The sequence below is a fragment of the Oryctolagus cuniculus genome, chromosome 1 (genome assembly GCF_964237555.1).
Source record: "Oryctolagus cuniculus chromosome 1, mOryCun1.1, whole genome shotgun sequence".
In the NCBI taxonomy this organism is placed as follows: domain Eukaryota; kingdom Metazoa; phylum Chordata; class Mammalia; order Lagomorpha; family Leporidae; genus Oryctolagus; species Oryctolagus cuniculus.
Window position 1 is genome coordinate 65,599,939 of NC_091432.1, and position 26,764 is coordinate 65,626,702.

Here is a 26,764-nt window from a genome sequence, read left to right on the forward strand (position 1 = left end):
AAAACAAAATAAACCAGAGGAAAAATGAAATTCTATTTTGTAGGACAAGGAAAATATGCTCAGCAATCAGAACTCTTTCTAGCAATGATGTTAGCTATTAATGGTAATGGAAAAGTTAAAGAAAAATAAAATCTTGGGGCTGCTGCTGTGGTGCAGTGGGTTAACACCCTGGCCTGAAGTGCCAGCATCCCATACGGACGCCAGTTCAGGACCCGGCTTCTCCACTTCTGATCCAGCTCTCTGCTATGGCCTGGGAAAGCAGCAGAAGATAGCCCAAGTCTTTGGGCCCCTGCACCCATGTGGGAGACCTGGAAGAAACTCCTGGCTCCTGGTTTCAGATCGGCGCAGCTCCAGCTGTTGTGGCCAACTGGGGAGTAAACCATCGGATAGAAGACCTTTCTCTTTCTCTCTCTCTCTGTGTAACTCTTTCAAATAAATAAATAAATCTTAAAAAAAAAAAAAAGAAAATCTTAAAGAAAATTAACATGGGGAAATACATATAATTCAACAGCTTTATAGAGATAAAATTCACAAACCATACAATTCACCCATTTAAAGTGTGCAAATTAATGGTTTTTCTCTATATTCACAGAATTGTTAAGCCATTACTATAATCAATTTTAGAACATTCTCATTCCCAGAAGAACTTTGAACCCCAAAACCGACTCCCCCAATCATCTGGATAGTTCACATAACAGAACATGGTTCTCTGTGGACTGGCTCCTGTCACTTAGCATATTTTCAAGGTTTATCCATTTTGTAATATCTATCAGTACTTCATCTCTTTCTTCTGCTGAATAATATTCCCCTGTAGGGATACACCACATTTCATTTATATACTCGTTGGTTGATGGATATTTGGGTTATTTCCAATTTTGAATAATAATTTTGAATAATAATTACTTAGCTATAATTTTAACAATTAATAGTCTACTCATTTTTATTCATTTTTTTCTTCCCTCACTTGTTAACATTATTCTAAGATAACACTATCCTATATTCATTCCCATTGGATACCTGTAAAAACAGATCTTTTTCAGATCTTCCATGTATCTCCTGCAAATCTCCTGCAGAGGATCTCTCTTCAGTGGGCTGGTATCCACTAAATTATCATTCCAGGAACCATTCCAGGGTTCCACACATTCTTCTATGCATTTCAGAATTTCTTTATCATGAGGAGATGTGATCTGAGCACCAGTTTCCCAATAAACCTAGATGACAGGGAAATATGTCTAATTACTACAAGGCTTCTCAGATCTTTCCTTAGCTATAAGAGAGATCCTTGGCTTTGTAAAGAATAAAAAAAAATCAACATGGGACTAATTTAATAACTAACAAAAAGTATTGACAGTAACAATTCCATAGGAGTTCTTCAATAAAATGATCATGTATTACTTTGTCTTTCTGAAGCATACTTTAATAACAATAAAAGTTAGACATCATTATGACAACATTATAACATGTATACAGTGTCCAATCATACTCTCAGCTCTGTTAACTACATACTAAAAATAATCTAAGAAACCATGGAATAGTCCAGAAAACTTGATACTATTACATTGAACATTACAAAGGGGTTCTATTTTATAATATAGAAGAAGTCATTTTTCCATTATAAGTGAAAGTTGAATTTATGTCACATCAAATAAAATCGGCATCAGGAAAGAACGTTAACATGTTAATGACCCACATACACTTCAGAAAATTACCAAAAAACAAAAAAATTTCATTCTAACAATTCACAAGATCCCCAAGTTCAGAAGGGACTCCGCTTAGAGAAGGTCTGTGTTGACTTCTGCCATGTATCTGACACAGTTTTCCTCTACTGAGTATCCTGAATGAAGCAAATGAGAATTCTGAACAGGTATTATGTACTAAGCTTTGTGCCAAGCAATGTGGTAAACTAGATGACCTAAAAATTCTTCTATACGATAAATACCTCAAAATACCTCAAAAAATAAAATAGACAAAACATGATCAGAATGCATAGCTTAATTCACAAGAGGAGAGGGAAAACTCTGGGCAGTACAAAAAAAAGAGAATTAAAAACTCAAGTGCTAAGTTGTTGGGACTGATCCAGTGGTTATCTGAGGTTTGAAAACTATTTGCCCACAAGCAAGATAGGGACTTGGAACTGAAACCCCTAACAACAATGATACCCCAGAAGTAATTCAGTCTCGGTACGTAAGTTCTGCCAATTACACAGATAGATGATGAGGGAGCATGTCTTTCTTCTTGAGTTCTAGCTCATTTTTAAAAATTTCAAATTTGGAGCCAATGCTGTGGCACAGCGAGTAGAAGACCTGGCCTGCAGTGCCAGTATCCCATGTGGGTGCCAGTTCAAGTCCCAGCTGCTCCTCTTCTGATCCAGCTCCCTGCTGATGCATGTGAGAGAGTAGCAGAGGAAGGCCCAAGTCCTTGGGCCTCTGCACCCACATGGGAGACCCAGAAGAAGCTCCTGGATCTTGGCTTTGGATCAGCTCAGCTCTGGTCATTGTAGCCATTTGGGGAGTGAACCAGCAGATGGAAGACCTCTCTCTGTGTGTGTCTCTACCTCTCTAACTCTTTCAAATTAATTGAATAAATCTTTTTTTTTTAATTTCAAGTTTGATGTCTGCACTTCAACTATTATAGGATAAGAACTGATAAATTAACACCAAAATTGTTCCCAGTGAGACCCGTGAGGTTCTGGAAGAAATGTAACAAACAAAACTGCTCTGGAGGGAGGCCTGCTCTTTAAGGAGGCAACATCTGAGCAGGCCCCTGAAGGATGAAAAGCAGCCCACTGGCAAGATTGGGGGAAGAGCAGTCTAAGCAGAGAAAACAGAATTACCACGGCTCCGAGGTGGAAAGAGGCCGGTACACTGGAGGAGCTGGGGAACAGAAAGGAGCAGCAGCGTGACTGGAATGCAGCGAGCAAAGGAAGGAAGGAAGAGGATGTGCAGACCACTCTAACCCAGGGCAGCGAGCTTGGGCTTTAGCTGAAGAATGAGAAGCCACGGAAGAGGCTCATTGAATGAGTAGCCATTTAAGCAGGGGAGTGATAGGATTTGTTTATATTTTAAAAGATACTCTGTTTGCGGCCAGCGCCACGGCTCAATAGGCTAATCCTCCGCCTTGCGGCGCCGGCACACCGGGTTCTAGTCCCGGTCGGGGCGCCGGATTCTGTCCCGGTTGCCCCTCTTCCAGGCCAGCTCTCTGCTGTGGCCAGGGAGTGCAGTGGAGGATGACCCAAGTGCTTGGGCCCTGCACCCCATGGGAGACCAGGAAAAGCACCTGGCTCCTGCCATCGGATCAGCGCGGTGCGCCGGCCGCAGCGGCCATTGGAGGGTGAACCAACGGCAAAAGGAAGACCTTTCTTTCTCTCTCTCTCTCACTGTCCACTCTGCCTGTCAAAAAAAAAAAAATTATCTGTTAGCTTTTTGGAGAATGGATTCTAGAGGAGAAAAATGCAGGCAGAGGAGAGATCAGCTAAGGATGCTGTGGTTCAAACAGAAAACAACGATGGTTTAGAATGGTGACAAGGGAAGGTAGGGGCAAAGATAAACATATTTACTATATATATATAATATATATTTTTAAGGTTATTTATTTGAGAGGAAGAGGCAGGGAGAGAGGCAGAGGCAGGGGAAGACAGAAAAGGGAGGGTGGGGGGAGAGAGAGAAAGAGAAAAAGAGAGAGGCCTTCCATCCACTGGTTCACTCTCCAAGTAGCTGCAATGGCTGGAGCTGCACCAATCTGAAGCCAGGAGTCTCTTCCGGGTCTCCCACTCGGGTGCAGGAGCCCAAGGACTTGGGCCATCTTCTACTGCTTTCCCAGGCCACAGCACAAAGCAGGATTGGAAGTGGAGCAGCTGGGACTCGAATAAGCGCCCATTTGGGATGCCGCCACTGCAGGTGGTGGCTTTACCCGCTAAGCCACAACGCCAGCCCCATTTACCATATATTTTAGATTTAGAATTTGTGAAACCTGATGATAGATTTAATGTTAGGGAAAAGAGAGCAGTCAAGGATGATTTTTGGTCTCTGGGTGGGTGGGTGGTGGTAATTTATGGAGATGGGAACATGGAGGAGACCACATTTGAGTATACATGTGGCAGGTTATAGGGGAATCATGACTTCTTTCTCTCAAGTAGGCAATTCGATATAGAAGCCTGGTGCTCAGAGAAGTGATCTGAGTTCCTGGCTCTCCTTGACAGCTGACCTGCAATTCCTTACAATTCTTATTCTTTGGTTTTAAGATCAATCTACTCTGGTCTTTCACATACCTACAGCTTCTCTTCCTCCTCTCTCCACTTACAATTGATCTCTTTTCTTTTTGCTCTATACTATCTCCGGGTTGCTCATCCAAATAAAGGACTTTCAAATCCTCTTATGTGCTCTAATGTGTGTGGCGATCCCAAAATCTCAATCTTTAGCCCAGATTTCTTTCAAGTTACAGAGCTAAATATCCTATTGCCCAACTGCTACCTGGTTGACCAATAAATGCCTCAAATCTAGTATAAGAGTACTTCAGGGGCCGGTGCCACGGCTCACTAGGCTAATCCTCCGCCTGTGGCTCCGGCACCCCGGGTTCTAGTCAAGGTTGGGGTGCCAGTTCTGTCCCGGCTGCTCCTCTTCCAGTCCAGCTCTCTGCTGTGGCCCGGGAAGGCAGTAGAGGATGGCCCAAGTCCTTGGGCCCTGCACCCGCATGGAAGACCAGGAGGAAGTACCTGGCTCCTGGCTTCGGATTGGCGCAGCACACTGGCCATAGTGGCCACTTGGGGGGGTGAACCAACAGAAAGAAGTCCTTCCTCTGTCTCTAACTCTGCCTGTCCAAAAAAAAAAAAAAGTACTTCAAAAAGCTCAAGGACAATGAAATTAAAAGATTGTTTTGGTATAAAACTTTCTGAACCCCATGCGTAGGTTTTTATATGTATTTCCATGAATTTTGAAGAGTCCACATGTGTTTGGGGCATTTAGCCCAGCAGTTAAGACACGTGGGACACCACATCCCGTACCAGAGTGTCTGGGTTTGAGTCCAGCTTCCTGCTGATGTACATCCTGGGAAGCAGCAAGTAATGGCTTAAGTCCTTGTGTCCCTGCCACCCATGTGGAAGATCTGGAATGAGTTCCAGGCTCCCGACTTTGGCCTGACCTAGCTCTAATTGTTGTGGGTATTTGGAGAATAGATGAGTAGATGGAAGATATCTCTCTCTGCTTCTGTTTCTCTTCCCTTCTGTCCCTCTGCCTTTCAAATAAATAAATAAATAAAAATTAAAAAGAAAATGGAATTGATCATGGCTTTTCCTCATACCTGTGATTAGTAACTCATCTCGTCAGACCCTAAATCCTAGATTAGTACTGAATCTCCTTTTCCTCAGTAAAGCAGATCCCAGTATATCTGAAGTCCTCCCACATAAGAAGAAAAACATGTACAAGACATGGGCTCATCGCCCAGAAGCCCCAAACACTGGTCCAGCCCCATGCTGTGGATCTTCTATTTGCTCCTCCAGAGCCATGGCTCACTCTTTCCCACTGGGCTTTCTGCCACAGAGACTGACATGTCAAATGGATCCTGTGGCCAATGGGGAGCACTGGCAGAAAGTTGGGGGTGGGGAGGAAGGAGAGTAAGGTCAAAGTACTATTTGTCTGGCTCCCTTCCCACAAATTCCCTTTCATTCTTCACGCTCTAGTACAATACAACTTTATTTCTGAGATGGTAGAGCAGATGTATTTGGGATGGGATGCAGAAATCAATGGTAATTAGCAGTGAAAAGATCAATGAGGAAACTTGTAATTAAACACACTGAGAAGTAGGAAAGGCCATTAGGGATACAGTCTTTGAGGGACAGCCTCAATATTTTCATCACTTTTCTGTCCCCAATGCCAAGCCCTGTTCTTCAATGTAGAAAATATACTTAACATAAATTATTTGAATAAATCAGAACTATATGCAGAGGCCAGGAGTTCAAGGCTTACCTTATATCCATTGTCTTCCTTACGGTTGTGAGACGCGGTAATCATCACACCTGCAACTGCTTTCAGTTCCTGGACTGCATACGGCTGAAAAGATAGCATTGCAATTCCATTGTGCACCCTAGCTACTCAAACAGTTGATAAGAGAATAACTGTTTAAGTAATAGGAAAAGACATTATGGTATAAATGGCCAAAAACTTTTTCAAGTTTAGGTTTGGGTTAGGTTCATTTCTAAATGATGAAGCCCAGCAACCTTCCTACTTTGAGACTGGCTTTCCTACTCTGATCTCCTTTAACTTAGTCCAGTAACATTCCTTTTTCTTTTTGTTATTTGACAACATTTAACAAACACCTGCTAAATGCCAGGTACTCAACCAGTCTGCAGTTATCAGTGACAGATACAATCATAAAATGTTAGAACTGGAAGTAAATTTAGAAACTATCTAACTCATTATATTTTACACTGAGGCTTATCCAACATTATGCATTCATTAGGTAGAAGATTCAAAGATATGGAACATAGGTCTACTGCCTTCCAATAGGCTGCTTTGTGGCAAAGGGAGCAATTCACTGTCTTCTCTTCCAAAGTTAACTACCTCGTTGGATTTCCCCCTTTTCTCTGTAATAGTTACTATTTATCTTATTTATTCTACCATCAAATCTAGCCCCTTTCTCTTTTTCTCTCTCTATATAGAGATGGCTCTTCAAAATATATATATACACACACACACACACACACACGCACGCACGCACACACAGAGAGAGAGGAGAGAGAGATGTAGAGAAATAAAAAGAGACAGAGAGAAAGATGAATGAATAAGAGACGAAGAGAGAGAACTGTAGGAATATAGAAACAGAGACAGCAGGTAGGTAAATGACCTAATCTATTACCCTGACATGATTCAGAGACTGGCTCGTAACCCAAGTCTGACAAGATTCTGATCACTGGTAAAAGACTTCATATTCAAGGAATTCTAAGAGATATTTTACCACATTGAACATAACATAGGATAAAATGTTAGAAGCTGATACAGAGATGTGTATAACAGTTTGCAGAAAAAAAGTATGCTCATATTGTAAGTTATATGACAAGAAGCACCATTCTCTTAATTTTTTTTACAAAGAAATGAAACACTTTATTTTTAAATGTTTCTAATATCTTAAATTACTAAATAAATATTAATTCTACCATTTTCCCCTTATAGAGAAAGGTCCCTCCACATTTTTAACCAGATTAAGGGTACTTTTAATATTTTGGCAAAAAAAGTTTAAACGTTACAAGACAACTGTAGTTGCTCCCATTGATCATTAAGATCACTTTGCATAGTTTTAGTTCGCACAGAAATCTTTACAGCTCTGTTTCCCATGCACAGCCAGCAGGGTACAGCACATGTACCCCAGGGCTGCCAGCATTTTCTAATCTCAATTCTAACAACTCCCATAATTCATAAGGTACTTAAAGTTTTAAAAATTCCAAACATGGAGTTTGTGAGCCTTTTTTCTTCCTAATTCTATTGCACTGGGGTCCAGGCATATGGCTTGATCAATGGTTCTTCGGCATTTGCCGAGATTTCCTTTGTGACTCTGCTTAACAGTAATGCATAGCTTACCATCACTGAATACAGGGTTCTCGCTCTCACCCACCCCCCAATCAAGCCTATTAACAGTGTTTTCAAACCTATCCTTAATCATCTTTGTCTGCCTGATAAATCAATTTCTGCAAGAAAAATGTCAAAATATCCCACTATGACAGTGGACTTGTCAACCTTTATAGGTCAAATTCTTAGGTAATTTAACAAATGCTTGTTGAATGAAAATAAATTCAAAGCAAAATTTGTTTTCTTCCTTTAGTACCTTATATCATTCAATATAGAACTATATTCATGAAAAAAACTTTGAAAACTAGTTGACTTAAAGCTTTTAAAGAGCAGCAAGTTGTATGATCACTAACACAACATACTTACTACAAAAGGTGTAGGAACATATCTGGAAAAAAGGTACACAGGGACATCTTTAGCCAGTAAGACTGCAGCAGTGAGTTTAGCAAGTCTAAAACAAGAGAGAAATTTCACTTAGTTCCTAGATTATCATACTTTTTTAAAACCAACCTCCCATCATAACTGTTCACACCATAATTATTCTGAATATATAATAGCTTAATACAATCAATTCTAAAGAGTTATTTATTTAATCTTCATGCTCCAATTTTAAAACATTAAGTAAATCTAGTTTTTATTGTAAGGGGCTTAACAATTCATGAAACTTACATTTCAATTTCCTCTTCCCTCATTCATCTTTTTTTCTAAAAAATAATTTTTATTTACTTGAAAGGCAGAGTTAGACAGAAAGAGACAGAGATCTTCCATCTGCTGGTTAACTCTGCAACAGCCAGAGCTGGGTTAGGCTGAAGCCAGCAGCTAGGAGCTTCTATCAGATCCACCACATGAGTGCAGAGGCCCAAGCACTTGGGCCATTTTCCACTGGTTCCCAGGCGCATTAGTAGGGAGCTGGATCAGAAGCGGAGCAGCTGAGAATCAAATGGTGTCACAGGTAGTGGCTTAACCCATCATGCCAGGACACCAGGGCCCACCACTGCCCTACATTCATCTTTGAATGGCATTTACTAAGAAATACAATCAGCAAAAGGCAAGGATAAAGGAAAGTGAAAGCACTTGGATAAACCCAATGTGCATGATTACTCCCTGAAAAAAAGATCTCATTACATAACGATCTATCAATGAAAATATCCTAAATCTAATCAAATAGGACACTATTGCAGGAATACAAGTAACACCATTACCTTATGAGAATATTAAAATTATAGGCTATGGTGACATTCTAAATATAGACTCCAAACATTTTAAACTTCTCCTTTCTGTAAAATCTAAAGTTTATCTTTGAAATGTTCTTCTATTTCATCTTTAAAATATGCACTGGCATATGTTCACATTCCAACTTGATAGTCTCTTGTTTTAGAAATCCTATCACTGGGCCCAAAAACTTTGTTTTAAATGTTTTATTCCACACCAACTTAGTCTTTGAAACAATTGACACTGTACCTCTGGCTGCTGCAGCTGCTGGTTACTTGGCCCCGCGTGTCATACCCAACCACAAAGCCTCTCTGCTTGAAATCTGAGAAACACCTCTCAAGGTATGTGTACATCCCCTGAAGCAGATAAACACAAAGATGAGTTTCTGATGAATGCTGCCGTCGCAGATGACTTGAGATCTGACTTGGGCGCTTGCTGTGCAGCTTACTGGCTCCCAGGGCCTGCCTTCTGCCTGTACCCCTGTGTTCACTAACGTGGGAGCAACTCCACTCAATCCACAAGTGTGAAACAGCAAACATTTTCTGGACACATTTAATACTACAGAGAGAGTGATTCAGTAACCATTAAATCCAATACTGAAAACATTAGGAACAAAAGAGGGTACATGAAATTTCGTTTAAAAAAAAATTGTTACAAGAGCCAGAAGAAACTATTTCTTGCTTCAAGGCTCTAGAGAGAAGAATTTTGACCATGTTAGGCCCTTGCTAAATCCTAAGACTGAAGCTAACCAAAGGATCTGACCTATTGATGACACAAACATTTTTAATCAGCAACACCGTTCTTCACTACGGTATTTCTTAAGATAGCTGATCCATCTGTAATTCCTTAGTTTTAAAAATCTCAGAAAAAGGGGCCAGTGCTATGGTATAGTGGGTAAAGCTGCTGCCTGCAGCAGTTGGCATTCAAGTCCCTGCTGCTCTACTTCCGGTCAAGATAACTGCTAATGCACCTGGGAAAGCAGAACTGCTTGAGCCCCTGCCACCCATGTGGGAGACCGAGGAGAAGCTCTTGGTTCTTGGCTTCAGATGGCCCCCACTCTGGCCATTGCAGCCATTTGGGGAGTGAAAGAGCAGATGGAAGATCTCTCTATCTCCCCTCCCCCCTTCTCTCTGTAACTCTGCCTTTTGAATAAATTAAATCTTTAAAAAAAAATCTCAGAAAAAAACATTCATAGACTAATGTGCAGTCAAGAGAGACAAAAAACAAAAAATCACAATAACTAAAATCATTTTGGATCTTCTGAATGATTTGCTAATTTTAACAATTTGGTTTTCAAAAATAACACTTCATATTGTTATAGCCCTTTAAAATTATTTTTACAAAAAGATGAGGCATTAAATCTTTACAAACACCCTGAAAACAGAAATGCAAAAACCATTTCTGTTTTGTTCGGTTTCAATATCTTTAAGAAAGGAGAATAAGATAAATAATATTAAAGCTCTTTTTAAAATAAAAAAGATTTATTTATTTGCCAAGCATAGTTGCAGAGAGAAGAGGAGAGACAAAGAGATCTTCCATCTGTTGGTTCTCTCCTCAAATGGTACAATGGCCAGAACTGGGCCATCCCGAAGCCAGGAAACTGGAACCCCACCTGTGTCCCATGTGGATGGCAAGGGCCTAAGCACTAGGGCCATGTTCTGCTGTCTTCCCAGGCATGTTAGCAGGGAGCTGGATCAGAAGCAGAATAGCCAGGATTCCAACCACTGCACATGTAGGATGTCCAAGTTGCATGTGGAGGCCCAATCTGCTGTCATACAATGCCAGCCCATTAAGCTCCTTGTAATAACTTGCTCAGGGCCATTCATTCAATTAAAATTAAGTTATACTGATTTACGATTATTGAAGTCCTACTATATGGCAAGCACTGCTAAGTAAGTAAATGGAAGCACCAAACACGTCCTCAGTGACTTCCAATAATAGATCTTTCAAGTATACAATTGTTTTTCTCAACCTTTTCCCCCTGAGTGGGAGTGAGGGGGAAAATATATCTCAACTTGGCTACTTTTACCAACTTATTTTGAATGATACTATCCTAAAACCTCATAGAATCTCACATTATTCTCTGCGGTGAGACTCTATCTTATCCTCCTAGATCTAAAGTCTGAAAAGGACTAAGGCTTAAGAATTAGATTACATATGGCTCTTCTATTTTTGCACAAAATCCCAACTCTTAAGAAATTTGCATTTCTATAGAAATTGATTCTCAAACATTTCCTTCACCCCTTTTTGTAGAGTCAAGGGATTTTAATTTCAAATGAAAACTTAAGAAATTCCATATATATAAAAAAGACTAAACTCAAGCCTCCCAGGCTGAGAAACAGAAAGGAGATGGGGAGGGGTGAGCGGTGAAGGTAACAAGTGTCCCACTCTGTCACCCCTCCCTGTGCATTAGCCCCAGGCTTTAGAGAATTCTCTGAGAACAGTGATTCATTGCTAGGCACTATTGATTAGAATTAGGTCTCCTGAGCAATTTTCTAACCCAGAATTATTTTTAGATTATGTCAAATGCATTACTGACCTCAAACATTTAGTTCATTGCAGCAGTGAAGCCAATTCACTGGCAAGAGAAGCAATTTGTTTCTAGAATAAGTTGCATAAAAATGAAGAGAAACAAACAAATTGTATCATCTACAACTATCTTAAGGAACTTTCATATAGATGTGGCAGATCATGTTTAAGGCAAACACTGTGAATTAAATTTTCCAAATACTCTGGTTAACTCTTACGAATGATCATAAGCCAAAATGAATAATCATCTTTTCATCTAAACTTGCTTCTCTGTATTAACTGGATATGTCAATATCCATGCCCTGGTTTCAAATGCAAAGTTAACATTGTCAGGAAGTTGATGATAGCAATCAAAATAATAACTCTTAATTGGGAAGTTAACCTGCAAACTTGAATATTCATAAATAGCTTATAAGATAAACCTTGGGTAAGACCAAAGGTCAGAATTTAGTCTACAGTTATTCAGTTATGAAGAGACTTCAAAAAGCTCATGGCAAAATAAAATTAAAAGTTTATTTTGGTAAAAAACTGTTGAAATTCACACATACGTGTTTTTCATGAACATTTTGAAGAGTCCTTATTCACATGGATTTCAAAAATTTTGGTACCAAAACAAACTGATCTTTCTTCCCCATAAATGTAAAAGAAAAAAACATTAGTTGATAGGCAGGAACCAGGAACTCAACCCAGGCCTCCCACAGCAGTGGCAGGAACCCAATTAGTTGAGCCATCACTGCTGCCTCACGGTATCTGCACTAGCAAGCAATTAGAGTAAGGAGCCACATCTGGGAACTGAACTCAGGGACCCTGACGTGAGGCTTGGGCATCTTAATCACTAGGATAAATGCCACCCCTAAACTTCTCTTTTAATTCTGTTTTCCACAAACTTTTTGAAGTTCCTTCATATTACTTACATGAGACAATCTTCATAAAGTTCCATAAAGGTTTTCAAAGGATCTACTTAAATTTATTAAAAAAAAAAAAAAAGAAAGAAAAAGCACACACATAGTACTTCATAATACTTACTTGTGTTGACTGTATTACTGTAAGGTCATTAATGTAGCAAAACCCTGCCCCCATGGCAGAACGAAGTCCTGCAGTCCCAAAAGTCATCCGGTAACAAAGACGATCTCGCAGTTCCTTGTTCATCCCATTCCGCAACAGATTTTCGATCTGCTCTTTTGTTTTGGGATTCTATTAAAAAAAGAAAAATTAAGTATTAAAATTTAGAAGGGTGAATATGCATACATCACAAGGTTCTACATTCACCATAAATTCTATGGTGTTATTTATTAATAAAAATACCTGACATTTACTAAGTCCCCCAAAAGGGTCGGGCCCTATTGAGGGTGACTCTCTGTCCAATTGTTAAGGGATTAGTAATTTATCCAAGATTGTACTTTATAACAATTTGATAAATTAAAGGACTATGAATATAAAACAAACCTCTTAATCAAAAAATTACAACGAAGCTAGTGAATAAATGCCAGTGAAACGTGCTTACCATCTACTTAACCTTTACAATTCAAATCGATTAAGATCAGTCTTACTACACGTTAAAGTTACAAAAAAAAAAAACATTCAATTTATTTACAACACAAGTTGAGACATAATAAAGCGTCACTGTCAAGTGTGAGCTTAGTTAAAAATGAGAATAAAATTCAGTGGGGGGGGGGGGGTGCTGGCACTGTGGCGTAGCAGGTAAAGCCGCCGCCTGCAGTGCCGGCATCCATATGGGCACCAGTTCTAGTCCTGGCTGCTCCACTTCCGATCCAGCTCTCTGCTATGGCCTGGGAAAGCAGTAGAAGATGGCCCAAGTCCTCAGGCCCTTACACCACGTGGGAGATTGAATAAATCTTAAATAAATCTTTTTTTAAAATTCAATCCAAACATGGCTTTGTGAGGTACATTTTGGGGTTCTACTCATTAGCATGTACTATAACTTCTTAGAAATTTCAAGGCTATCTATGACTTAAAACAGGGCTTCACAAAAGAGTAGCAGGTTTCAAATAGAAATGCCACTATACAAGAATAAAGTTTAAGTGGAATTTCCCAGTATTTTCTTTTTAGGAGAATCAAGTATTAAGAAAACAATGAGCCGGCGCCGTGGCTCAATAGGCTAATCCTCCACCTTGCGGCGCCGGCACACCGGGTTCTAGTCCCGGTCGGGGCGCCGGATTCTGTCCCGGTTGCCCCTCTTCCAGGCCAGCTCTCTGCTATGGCCAGGGAGTGCAGTGGAGGATGGCCCAGGTGCTTGGGCCCTGCACCCCATGGGAGACCAGGAAAAGCACCTGGATCCTGGCTCCTGCCATCGGATCAGCGCGGTGCGCCGGCTGCAGCGGCGGCCATTGGAGGGTGAACCAACGGCAAAGGAAGACCTTTCTCTCTCTGTCTCTCTCTCTCTCACTGTCCACTCTGCCTGTCAAAAATTAAAAAAAAAAAAAAAAAAAGAAAACAATGTGACTTGGGCCCTGCACCCGCATGGGAGACTAGGAAGAAGCACCTGGCTCCTGGCTTTGGATCGGCGCAGCGCACTGGCTGTGGCAGCCATTTGGGGGGTGAACCTACGGAAAAAGGAAGACCTTTCTCTCTAACTCTGCCTGTCAAAAAAAAAAAAAAAAAAAAAAGGAAAGAAAGAAACCAATGCGAAACACATTTCTCTCTTCAAGGTCAGTATAGATTTGGTTTGTACTGACTGACTATTTATATCTTCTATCTCTACAGTCTATACTATGATAATGAATTCAAAATGGTAAACCAAAGTGCTTCAAATATGCTAAATAGTATATCCATATTTTCAAAGACATAAAACATATTAATATATTTTTTAAACAAAACAGCTTTCTTGAGTAGTGGAAATGAAAGAAACCAGAAGACTCAAACTAATGAGAAGGCATGGAAATTTTGATTCTTTGAAATTTCAACCTGCTTAAAATTGATGGATGCTAACATATACATAACTTATACTGAAGGAGTTTATGTTTTATAAGTGGCACACACTAATAGATACACGGCCTACGTAAAAATACAAATAGCTACCAAGAAAAAAGTCTTAAAAACAACCATCTGGCTGCTGTATTATTCCAATGTCCAAGAAACAACCAGATTAGAGAAAGTAGAGACCAGGAAAGGATTAACATTTAAAAACAGGCATAAAAATGACAGAATTGAATATATTTTTCTTCCATATGTGAAAGATACATGGTACTGTCATATGCTGTTAGCAAGATTCTAAATTAGGATGGTTTTTTAAAGAGTGATTTTGCAGCAAGTATCAAATTTTAAATTGGACATGTCTTTTGGCCCATAGGCTTGCTGTCCACAGCAATACCTTCACATGAACAGAAAGGTTTATTCATACCAGAATGTTCACTGCAATATCCTTACTGAGAGTTTTATTATTACTACTGCACAGGCAAAGAAGCTAAGATTTACAAAGGGAGCCCAGCATCACTGAGCTAGTATGGCAGATTTAGACAGGATTTGAACACAGGTTGGTCTGACTATACCTGCACCATTTCACTACAAATAAGAGAAATTGTGTCAGTGGGCTAAAATGCTTCTAATAATAATCTAACTCTAGCTACAAAGCAAAACAATTTTCCTTTTTATTAGTTATATAAATAAATGAGTCAAATATATGCCATGCAGATACCGAGTATACTACTTAATGTTCAACTACACAGCTGCTAGAGTAGGACCTATAAATTCCCTAATACAAACACCACAACCAGAATTGGCTGAATTCCAGGCTCATTAAAAGCTTGTAAGGTAGAAAAAATGAGGAGAGAGACTCACAATGTGTTAGACAGATCAAGTAAATGTGTATGGGAAAAAGAGCTGAATGATTATAAGCCTGTGAAATTTACCTTCAACTCAGACTTTTCCACTAGTTAATACTGAGACATTTAATCAGATGTTAATGTTAAAAACTTTTAAAAGTATATCTTAATAACTCTTCTATGGAGCCATGATTATTGCATATTTTCAGATGATAAAATTACATTTGTATTTTGTTGCTAAAATCTTTAAATCATTATGATTTTTGGGGGCTGGCGCTGTGGCATGGTAGGTTAAGCCTCTGCCTGCGGCACTGGCATCTCATAAGCACGCCGAAGCCAGGAGCTAGGAACTCCATCCTGGACTCCAACGTGTGTGGCAGGGGCCCAAGAACTTGGGCCATCTTCTGTTGCCTTCCCAGACCCATTGGCAGGAAACTAGATCAGAAGCAAAGTAGCTGGAACTTGAATAGGCACTCCAATACAAGATTCTGGCATTGCAAACAGTGGCCCATTCTGCTACGCCAGAATACCAGCCCCTATCTTAGAATCCTAATAATTATGTAAAATTTTGGAGATACTAAAAAGTCCAAAGATATTTTAATGACTACTTCATTTTCTATTCTTTATCAGGAATAAAACTAATTGTTTAGTTTGAAATCAGTATGCTAAATAAAAGAATTAAAGCCATGAATTATTTTCAAATTTTACCTGCATACCAAAAATTTTTCTTTAGGTTCTAATCCTATGGATTCCTGTAACTTTACATGCCAAAATGAAGAAAACAAAGTGTCTTCTTACATGATACTCCTGGAATTTTATTTTTCCCATATTGGAGAACCATAAGGCACAAATCAAAGAATACATTAAGAAATTGATTCAAAAAGCATTTTATAGAAGTGCTTCTTTTAACAAACAACTTTTAAAATGTTCATAGCAAGAAAACTGCACATTAGACCAAAATCTGCCTGCCATCAAGTGAAAATATTAGCATTCACTTATTAAGGATCAGTTTAGATTGACCCAAGCTCTTCTGAACCTATTCTGTTCATAATCAGTAAATACATCATTTATGTATATAGGGGTTTATGAAAATATGTAAAATTTGTAACCAGGTTTCCCAATGAGGAAACCTGTAAATGATTTACTTGTAAATCTTTTCTACTTGTTTTTTAAACCTTATATTTTTATAAGTCTTATACAATTTGTATCTATTCCATTATTTTAGTATTAAACCAAATAGCTTAAAAACAATCTAAAACATGCATTTTATTGCTCAGAATATTAGAACAGATCTAAAAGAACATAATATATGAGTACATTAACAATTCCCAATCCAAATCCTGTTATACATCTAAAGGAAAACAATATTCAAAATTGACTTTAGTAACTAAGATATATCTAAAATTGCAAAACTATGAATGACATTTTTAAATGTTACTGATAGAGACTTGAGTCAAACGATAAACACCAGTTTTATGTAGCTACAGAGAACAAAATTCTCAAGTTTATTTCTAAACAGAAGTTAAAATAGGAAACTGCAATCTGAAAACCTAAGGGAGAACACAGATGGCATTTACCTCTGGGGGTCAGCCAGCTTCAAGATGCAAGGCCAGCGGCTAGAGCAGGACAGTGTTTCCAAAGCAGAAACTTCCTTATTAAGTACAAATTAAATTTGTGCTAAAACAGTAATTTTTTCTTTACTTAAAGGATATTTATGTAATTTTAAATGTAGAAATTGGCATAAAGTTGGGCAGATTAAAAAAAAGTCTATACTTAGCATATAAAGGAAGATTTTCTTGAATTGCTTAATGAATCAAAAGTCATATCCAAAAATGAAGATGCTAACTATGCCAAAAATAGAAAATAAGCTTTGATATATCACATATTGTTATTATTTAAGTACAATACTAGATATGCCAAGACTAGTACAAAAGATAAAGCTAAAAACATTATTTTATCTCAAAACTTAAGCCTAGTATTTTAAAAATATATTTTTTTTAAGATTTTATTTATTTATTTATTTGAGAGGTGGAGTTACAGACAGTGAGAGGAAGAGACAGAGAGAAAGGTCCTTCCTCTGCTGGTTCACTCCCCAAATGGCCACAATGGCCGGAGCTGCGCTGATCCAAAGCCAGGCTCTCCCGGGTCTCCCACATAGGTGCAAGGGCCCAAGGATCTGGGCTATCCTCCACTGCTACCCCAGGCCATAGCAGAGCTGGATTGGAAGAGGAGCAGCTAGGACTCAAACCAGCGCCCACATGGGATGTCGGCAGCACAGGCAGAGTATTAACCTATTGCTCCATGGCACCAGCCCCCAAAAAACCTTTTTCTAACAACAATACACTAAGTTGAACTTAACTGTTCAACATACTTTGACAAATCAATCATTTATCCAATAAAATCTATTTGTTTTCAAAAATTTTTAATAATCAAAAGCAATTGTCAAAATAGCTTCTATAAATATAGACCAAATCCAATCAACAGCAACATGAAAAGCAATATGAAAGCTGGTGCATTGGATCAAAAGTGGAAGTCACATATTGAGAACGGCACAACCACTCCACCAGCCCTGGATTGCCACTGTCCTTTAAATGTTATGAGAGAAATTATCTTTCCTCCGCTGTAAGTCATTTCATAGCACGCTCTTTTCTTTAGGACTTTAGATTGTTCCCTAATATGTGTGCCTCATGTGAAATAAGACCAAATCTGACAACCCTAATGTTTTTACTATACACTGGATTCTATCATCTATCAGTCTCTCCTGCCTGTCTCAAGCATTATTTTTTTTAAAGATCTATTTATTTGAAAGGCAGAGTTACAGAGAGGCAGAGGCAGAGAGAGAGAGAGGTCTTCCATCTGCTGGTTCACTCCCTAAATGGCTACAATAGCCACAGATGCGCCTATCTGAAGCCAGGAGCTTCCTCCAGATCTCCCACACGGGTGCAGGGGCCCAAGGACTTGGGCCATCTTCTACTGCTTTCCCAGGCCACAGCAGAGAGCTGGATTAGAAGTGGAGCAGCCGGGACTTGAACCGGTGCCCATATGGGATGCAGACACTGCAGGAAGCAGATTTACCCTCTATGCCACAGCATCGCCCCCCTGCCAAGCATTATTCTTGCCATTCATACACTTAAAAAAAATTCACCAAAGCCCTTATTTTGCAAATGTTTTGAGGGAGACCACTATATATTCTTAGTATGCTATATTATTCTTAAGTGTCACTCAAAAATAAGCATTAGAAATATAATATTCATTTTCCATGAACATTTATTTATTATTTATTTTTGACAGGCAGAGTGGACAGTGAGAGAGAGAGACAGAGAGAGAGGTCTTCCATCCGATGGTTCACTCCCCAGATGGCTGCAACGGCCGGACTGCGCCGATCTGAAGCCAGGAGCCAGGAGCCTCTTCCCGGTCTCCCACTTGGGTGCAGGGGCCCAAGGACTCGGGCCATCCTCTACTGCTATCCCGGGCCATAGCAGAGAACTGGACAGGAAGTGGAGCAGCCAAGTCTTGAACTGGCGCCCATATGGTGCTTCAGGCCAGGGCATTAACCCACTGTGCCACAGCGCCGTCCCCAGCACTGAAATAATTTTAAGAGATTTTTTTTAAAAAGATTTATTTATTTATTTATTTGAAAGGCAGAGTTACGCAGAGGCAGAGAGAGAGAGAGAGAGAGAGAGAGAGAGAGAGGGAGGGAGGGAGGTAGAGGTAGATCTTCCATCCGCTGGTTCACTCCGTAGATGGTTGCAATGGTGGGAGCTATGCCAATCTGAAGCCAGGAGCCAAGAGTTTCTCCCAGGTCTCCCACGAGGGTGCGGGGGCCCAAGGACTTGGGCCATCTTGTACTGCTTTCCCAGGGCATTGCAGAAAGCTGGATCAGAAGTAGAGCAGCCAGGACCTGAACCGGCGCCCACTTGGGATGCTTGCACTGCAGGTGGAGGCTTTACCTGCTATGCCACAGCACCAGCCCTGATATTTTTTTTTTCCATAGGAATTGTTTAGAAGAGGATCCAAGATGGCTGAACAGAGAGGCCCCCATACTTAAGCTCTACATTGAGAAGAACCGTAACAAAGGAGGGACCATGTTTCCTGGAGACTGAGGGAAACTTCAGCAAAGTGAGGAGAACTCTAAATAAGAGAGGCTCCGAAAGCTGACAGAAAGGACCAAAGCACACAGCAACTCCTACACAGGCTCTCCAGTGAAGGACACCATCTTGCCAGGAAGAGGTAAGCAGACCCCCCCCAACCCGCCCAAACATACCTCCCATCACAGACCAGCAGCCCTAACTAGAGGAGACTCCCACGGTTCTCACTGGCTTTAAATTCAGTATAGGAAGCCAACTGGGGTTTGAGCAACTACTTTGTTCCAAAAAAAAAAAAAAACAAAACAAAAAAAAAAAAAACAAACCAACAACAACAACTCACATTCCTCCCCTCTGCCCCCAAAATCCTGGACCTGAGCTGCTGTGGTCTTGGGAGACAGCAAGCAGCCCTGTTGTTTCCAGAAGCCCCCAGAGCCACAGCCAGGGTACTTCACAGGATAGACAGCAGGCCCCTCCACATCCCACAATTGTGGGACTGCTGGGCTTAAGCCGTGGAGCCATGCTCACTCTGCCTGATACAGGGAAACTCTCCTCTGCTTTTTTGGGGCTCAGCAAAAGCTGCAGCCAATACACAAGCCTGGAGGACCAGAGCTGAGATAGGCCTCTTCTGCATCTCTTTGCATAGGGTGCTTGGTGGCCAAGGCAGAAGCCCCAAGGTCATCCTTACATGCCCCATGGTAACTGTAGGCAGTTCCTTCTGTGTCCTGTAGCTCTGGGACCGTAAATCATACCACCAGCGGGACCTAGAGGACTCTATTCCTCTGCTTTAGGCTGGTGGCTGCCAGTCCACAAGCCCCAGCATAACTGGCACTTGACCTATGAGATCTAGGTAAGGATCGTGGCATCCTGTAGTTCTGGGATCATGACTGTTCAGTAAGTCCTAGGGACACCTGTGCTCCCGCTGTGGGTATAAGGAGTGCCTTATCTGCCTTCGTCTGCTCCAAGGCTGTCCCTGCTAGTGCACAATTCCCTGCATAACCTGTGAATAACCTGTGAGATGTAAGGTGGCCTTTGAGTCGTGCAGCTCTGAGTCTGGGATTGTTGGAGCTGCGTTCCAGAGTCACCTGAGTTCTTCCCATGGAAGCTGAGGAGGACTTTGTCTGCATTCCACTACCTCAGACTCATGTCTGCCAGGGCACAATCCCAAGCATAACCTATGCATGAAACGCGAGACCTGAGAAGTTTCCACTGCGCCCTGCAGCTCTGGGACTGTAAATACTGACTCCCAGGAACGCTTGTATTGTCCTGTGAGGCGTGGGGAAGGCTCCATCTCCATTCCATTGCTGCAGGACCACAGTTGCTAGTGCACAATCAGCATAACCCATGTTTCTCTTATGGGGCCAAGAGAAGGTTCCCTTCCTGCCCTGCATCTCTGGGACTGATTATCAGTCCTGCATTCCTCAGAGACACTGGAACTACCTTGCAGCACCTAGGGAAGACTACCTGCATTCCGTGCACCTTCTCCAGCACAGCATGGATTTGCTCCACGGTACCAGGGCAAGGTCCCCCTCAAATCCCTCCATGCTAGGACAAAAGCTTTTGGTGTTAAAAGCCCAAGCATCACCCACACCCACCCAGGACGACCCAGGAAGATCCCATCCACATCACATAGTTCCAGGGTCAGAACTATTGGTGCCACAAACCCCAGCATCTCTCAGGCTTGCCTGGTGGGACAAGGGGCAGCCCTCCTCTGCATCCCACAGAACTGAAAATGTGGCTAGAGTCACCTAGAGTCATCACAAACTCCACTGTGATTTACACCCAACTCTCTGGGGCCTGAAGAAACCCCTTTGGAATCTCACATCCACTTCAAAATCTCATTACTGCCTCCAAAAACTGCGGCAGACTAGACGATTGTGGCGTAGACACTGCTAACACTGAAGACAGCTCAAGAAATCACTCAGGGGTTCTACTTCCGGGCTCACCTAGAACCAAAGCCAAAGCAACTACTCATCTGACAGCCCACATTCAACCTAAAACAAAAAGAAGGCTTCCAATGAAAGCCACTCCATAAAGAAGAAGGAACTGCTACAAATACAGACGTCAGCACAGGGACACAGGAAACATGAAGAAGCAAGGAACCATGACATCTTCAAAAGAATACAACAGTTCTCCAGAAATAGATCATGATTTTCAGGAATACATTAAAGGTCTGAGAAAGAATTCAAAATAATGATCCTAAGGAAATTCAATGAGATGTAAGGGAATACGGAGAGACAATCAAAGAAATGAGAAAAACAATGCATGATATGAATGAGAAATTCAAGATATAAAAATCATTAAATCACTAAAAACAATTAGAAATTTTGGAACTGAAAACTTCAGTGAAATAAAAAAATATAACTGAGAGCTGCAATAATAGACTAGATCAAGAAGAAAGGATTTCTGATCTTGAGGACAGACTTTGAAATAACTCAGACAAAAACAGAGAAATGTAGCACTATGGGTAATGCCACTGCCTATGATACAGGTATATCATATGGGTGCCAGTTCATGTCCCAACTGCTCCACTTTCAATCCAGCCACCTGCTGACCACCTGGGAAAAGTAGGAAGATGGTCCAAATACTTGGGCCCCTGCCACCCATGTGGGAGACCCAAATGGAGCTCCTGATTTTGGCCTGGCCCAGTCCCAGCTGTTGTGGCCACTTGGAGGGTGAAGCAGTGAACGGGAGATTTCTTGCTCTCTCTGACTCTCTCCCTCTGTCACTCTGCTTTTCAAATAAGTAAATTTTTATGTACTCTTCTCTGAAGGGAGGAGAGAACTTCCACTTCGCTTACGGCCCTGTCTAAATACTGACAGTTTGTGGACTCAAAAGGCTTCCATATGCTCGGCAGCTCAGTCAAGAGCCTCAGTGATCACTGACGTCATAAATAAGAGTGTCAATTATTAAATCAACAGCAGGAGTCACTGTGCACTTAGTCCCCATGTAGGCTCTCTGTCCTTAATGAGTTGTACTATGAGAAGTAACTATAAAACTTGCTTTCAAACAGTACTTTATACTTTGTGTGTCTGTGTGGGTTCAAACTGTTGAAATCTTTACTTAGTATAGAGTTGGTCTTCTGTCTATAAAGTTAATTAAAAACGAATCTTAATGACAAATGGGATGAGAGAGGGAGTAGGAGGTAGGACGGGAGTTGGGGTGGGAGGGTGGTATGGTGAGAAGAACCACTATATTCTTTTTTCTTTTTTCTTTTTCTTTTTCTTTTTGACAGGCAGAGTGGACAGTGAGAGAGAGAGATAGAGAGAAAGGTCCTCCTTTGCCGTTGGTTCACCCTCCAATGGCCGCCGCGGCCGGCGCGCTGCAGCCGGCGCACCGCGCTGATCCAATGGCAGGAGCCAGGTACTTATCCTGGTCTCCCATGGGGTGCAGGGCCCAAGCACTTGGGCCATCCTTAAAGCTGTACCTATGAAATCTGTATCATTTGTGTCACAGCTGTTCCACTACTGATCCAGCTCCCTGCTATGGCCTGGGAAAAGCAGTAGAAGATGACCCAAGTGTTAGGGCCCCTGCCACCCACATAGGAGACCTAGATGAAGCTCCTGGCCTTGGCCTGGCCCAGCCCTGGATGTTGTGGCCATCTGGGGAGTGAACCACTGGATGGAAGACCTTTCTCCCTCTGTTTCTCTCTTTCTCTGTAATTCTGCCTTTCAAATACATATGTAAGTCTTTTTTTTTTTTTTAAATATATACATAAATATACATAGACTGAAAATAAAGGGTTAGAAAAAGATAAACCATACAAATGGAAACCAAAGATGAGCTGGAATAGCTAATTCATATCTGATAAAACATACTTTTAAATTTAAAAAATGTAAAAAGAGGCAAAGAAGGACATTATATATTGATAAAAGGATTGATTCAGAAATAAGATACACAAATCATAAATATTTCTGCACCCAAAACAAGAATACCCAAATATATAAAGCAAATACTAGCAAGGGACTCCAATACAATAATAGTGGGGGACTTTAACACCCCACTGTCCTCAGTGGAAAGATTGTCCAGACAGAAAAAGCAACACAGATTGGTTAGCCTTGAACCATACCACAGAGCAAATGAACTTAATAGACATTTATAGAACATTTCATCCAAAAGATATAATTACAAATTCTTCATTAGCACATGGAATATTTTCTAGCATAGACCACATATTAGGGCACAGATCAAGTCTCAGTAAATTTTTAAAAATTAAAATCATAACATGCATCTTCTCAGACCATAAAGAATAAAGCTAGAAATCAACAAGAATTACAGAAAACTTACAAATACATGGAAATTGAATAACATGCTCCTGAATGATCAATAGATAAAAAGAAATACAAAACATCTCTTGAAACAAATGAAAACACAACATATTAAAATCTGTGGGATACAGCACATGTGGAATTAAGAGGGAAGTTTATGATAATAGGGGCATACATTTAAAAATAAATTTCAAATAAATAGCCTAATGATGCATATGAAGGATGTAGAATGGCAAGAACAAACCACACCCAACATTAACAGGAGGCAAGAAATGAGGCTCAGAGAAAAATCTAAAAATAAATAAACCAAAAATCCCACAAAAAATTCACAAAATGAAAAAAGGTTTTTTTTTTAAAGATAAGCAAGCTAGAACCTCAGCAAAACTAACATAGGTAAAGAGAAAAAAATTGAAATAAATAAAATTAGAGACGAAAAAGCAGACATTTCAACTGATACCACAGAAATACAAAGGATGATAAGAAACTACCATGAACAACTACATGTAAACAAACTGGAAAACCTCAGAGATGGGTAAATTCCTGGACACATATAACCTACCATCATTAAATCAAGAAGAAATAGGAAACCTAAACAGACCAATACCAAGTAGTGCTATTGAAGCATAATTAAGATCTCCCATCAAAGAAGTCCAGTACCAGATGGCTTTACAAACGAATTCTACAAAACATCTAAAGAGGAACCAACTCTAAAACTTATCAAACTATTCCAAAATATTGGAAAGGATACAAATCTGCAAAACTCTTTATGAGGCCAGCAATGCTGATACCTAAACCAAACAAAAACACCAAAAGAAAACTACAGACCAGTATCCTTGATGAACATAGATTCAAACACTCTCAACAAAATATGAAAGCATCTGGTACCATGTCTGGCACACGATGACTCAACAAACTCTAGTATTCCTTCCCTTATTCTTACCTACCGCAGTACTACAGCACACACGAAATATACTTAAGTTAAAAAAGCAATCACCCACACGGGAGACCAGGAGAAGCACCTGGCTCCTGGCTTCGGATCAGCGCGGTGCACCGGCCCCAGCGGCCACTGCGGGGTAAATCAACGGAGAAGGAAGACCTTTCTCTCTCTCACTGTCCACTCTGCCTATCCCCAAAAATAAAAAATAAAAATAAAAAAGCAATCTCTTTAAGCTTCCTGCATATCTCCTGCTCTGTTTAATTTTGTACTCTATTTCCCTTTAAATTTCCTGCCTCCCTATCTGTTATCTATTCTTATCCTACATTAACCACCAGCTCAAAATCTGTAAGAACTGGGGCCAGTGTTCTGGCAGAGTAAAGCCACAGCCTTCAATGCCAGCATCCCATATGGGCTCTAGTTCAAGTCTCACCTGCTCCACTTCTGATCCAGCTCCCTGCTAATGGCCTGGGAAAAGCAGTGGAAGATGGTCCAAGTGTATGGGCCCCTGCCACTCATGTGGGAGACCTGAATGAAGCTCCTGGCTCCTGGCTTTGGTCTGGCCATTGTAGCCACCTGGGGAGTTAACCAGAGGATAGAAGATCCCTCCCCCTCTCTCCCTCCCTCCCCCCTTCCTCCCTCCCTCCTCCCCTCACTCCCTTTAACTTTCAAAATAAATAAGTTTAAAAAAAAAATTCTACAAGAACCTCTGACATAAAGTCTTCCTGAGTTTGAACTCCAAACATACTTAACAGCCTGTGTCACGGGTATGGTTGGAGTAATGGTTAAGATCTGCTTAGGTGGGCACCATTGTGCCACAGTGGGTTAAATCATCACTTCAGACACTGTCATCTCATATCAGGGCGCCAGTTGGAATCCCAGCTGCTCTGTTTCCAACCCGGCTTCCTGCTAATGCACCTGGGGAAGCAGCAATGATGCCTCAAGTGTTTGTGTAGCTGTCACCCACCTGGGAGACACAGATGGACTTCCTGGCTCCTGGCTTCAGCCTGGCCCAGCCTTGGTAGTACAAATTTGGACCATAGACCAGTGGATGGAAGATCTCTCTCTCTCTCTCTCACTCTAACATTCTTTCAAATAAATAAGAAAAAAAAAAAAAAGATGCTGCTTGGGGCACCTGCATCCCATCGGAGAGCATGGGTTTCAGTTCAGGCTCTACTTTTGATTCTAGCTTTCTGCTAATGTGCGCTGTGGGATACAACAAGTGATGGCACAAGTACTTGAGTTCCTGCCACTTACATGGAAGACCCAGACTGTGTTTCCAGTTCCTAGTTTTGGCCTAGCCAAAGGTATTTGGAGAAGAGAGCCAGTGGGTAGAAATTCTCTTTCTCTCTTTGCCTTTCAAGTAAATAAAACATATTTTTAACAGAGGGTAGGCATTTGGTACAGTCGTTAAGACACCACTTGAAACATCCTCATCCCATATTGAAGTGTCTGAGCTTGAGCCCAGACTCTGCCTCTAATTATAGCTTCCTGCTTCCACACTGTGAAGCGCAATAAACGGCTCAAATACTTGGGTTCCTGCCACCCACGTGAGAGAGACCCAGATTTTGTGTTCTGGACTCCTGGCTTTAGTCTGACTCACCCCTAGCTGTTGAGGGCATTTGGAAATGAATCAGTGGATGGAATATCTCTTTGTTGTTGTCTCTCTCTCTCTCAAATAAAATGAATAAAATCAAAAGTTAGTGTGAATCATTCAAATGTCTTTGTATTTAAATTTTTATTTTAGTTATGAATTACAAATTATATTAATATATTTTCCTTGTTTAAAAGTATAAAGCCGGGACCAGTGCTGTGGTGCAGCGGGTTAACTCCCTGGCCTGAGGTGCCAGCATCCCATGTGGGTGCTGGTTCGAGACCCGGCTGCTCCACTTCCAATCCGGCTCTCTGCTGTGGCCTGGGAGGGCAGTGGAAGGTGGCCCCAGTTCCTTGGGCCCCTGCACCCACGTGGGAGAAGAAGCTCCTAGCTTCCAATCGGCATGGCTCTGGCAGTTGCGGCCACTTGGAGAGTAAACCAACAGATGGAAGATTTTCTTTCTCTCTCTCTCTCTCTCTCTCTCTCTCTCTCTCTCTGCCTCTCCTCTGTGTAACTCTTTCAAATAAATACATCTTTTTAAAAAAATAAATAAAAGTATAAAGCCACAGACATCTGACTATTAGCCTCATTCCCAGGCCCCTCCCTTAGGTGAACCACTTACCGTTTGTAATACATCCTTCCAGACCTTCACCTACACATCTATATACTTTTTAAGTGCAGTTTTTCTTCATTTATCTTTTTTTTTATATACAGCATCAATTTACACGTGATGTTCTATAACTTGCTTATTTCACTTAGTATATCTGATACAGAGAGACAGATTCACATAATTCTGCTTACAAG

At 40.9% G+C, this 26,764-nt stretch overlaps 1 protein-coding gene across 1 annotated transcript in view; it reads right to left on the reverse strand.

Annotated features, from left to right (window-relative positions):
- The window catches only part of PGM2L1 (phosphoglucomutase 2 like 1), a 57,201-nt gene that overhangs the window by 21,054 nt on the left and 9,383 nt on the right, over positions 1-26,764 (reverse strand). The window contains exons 2-6 of the mRNA XM_002708697.5: positions 12,324-12,491; positions 9,018-9,124; positions 7,923-8,007; positions 5,961-6,044; positions 1,018-1,211 (exon numbers count right to left, since the gene is read on the reverse strand). Coding sequence (XP_002708743.1) covers positions 1,018-1,211; positions 5,961-6,044; positions 7,923-8,007; positions 9,018-9,124; positions 12,324-12,491 — 638 coding nt within the window. The remainder of the gene's footprint in view (positions 1-1,017; positions 1,212-5,960; positions 6,045-7,922; positions 8,008-9,017; positions 9,125-12,323; positions 12,492-26,764) is intronic.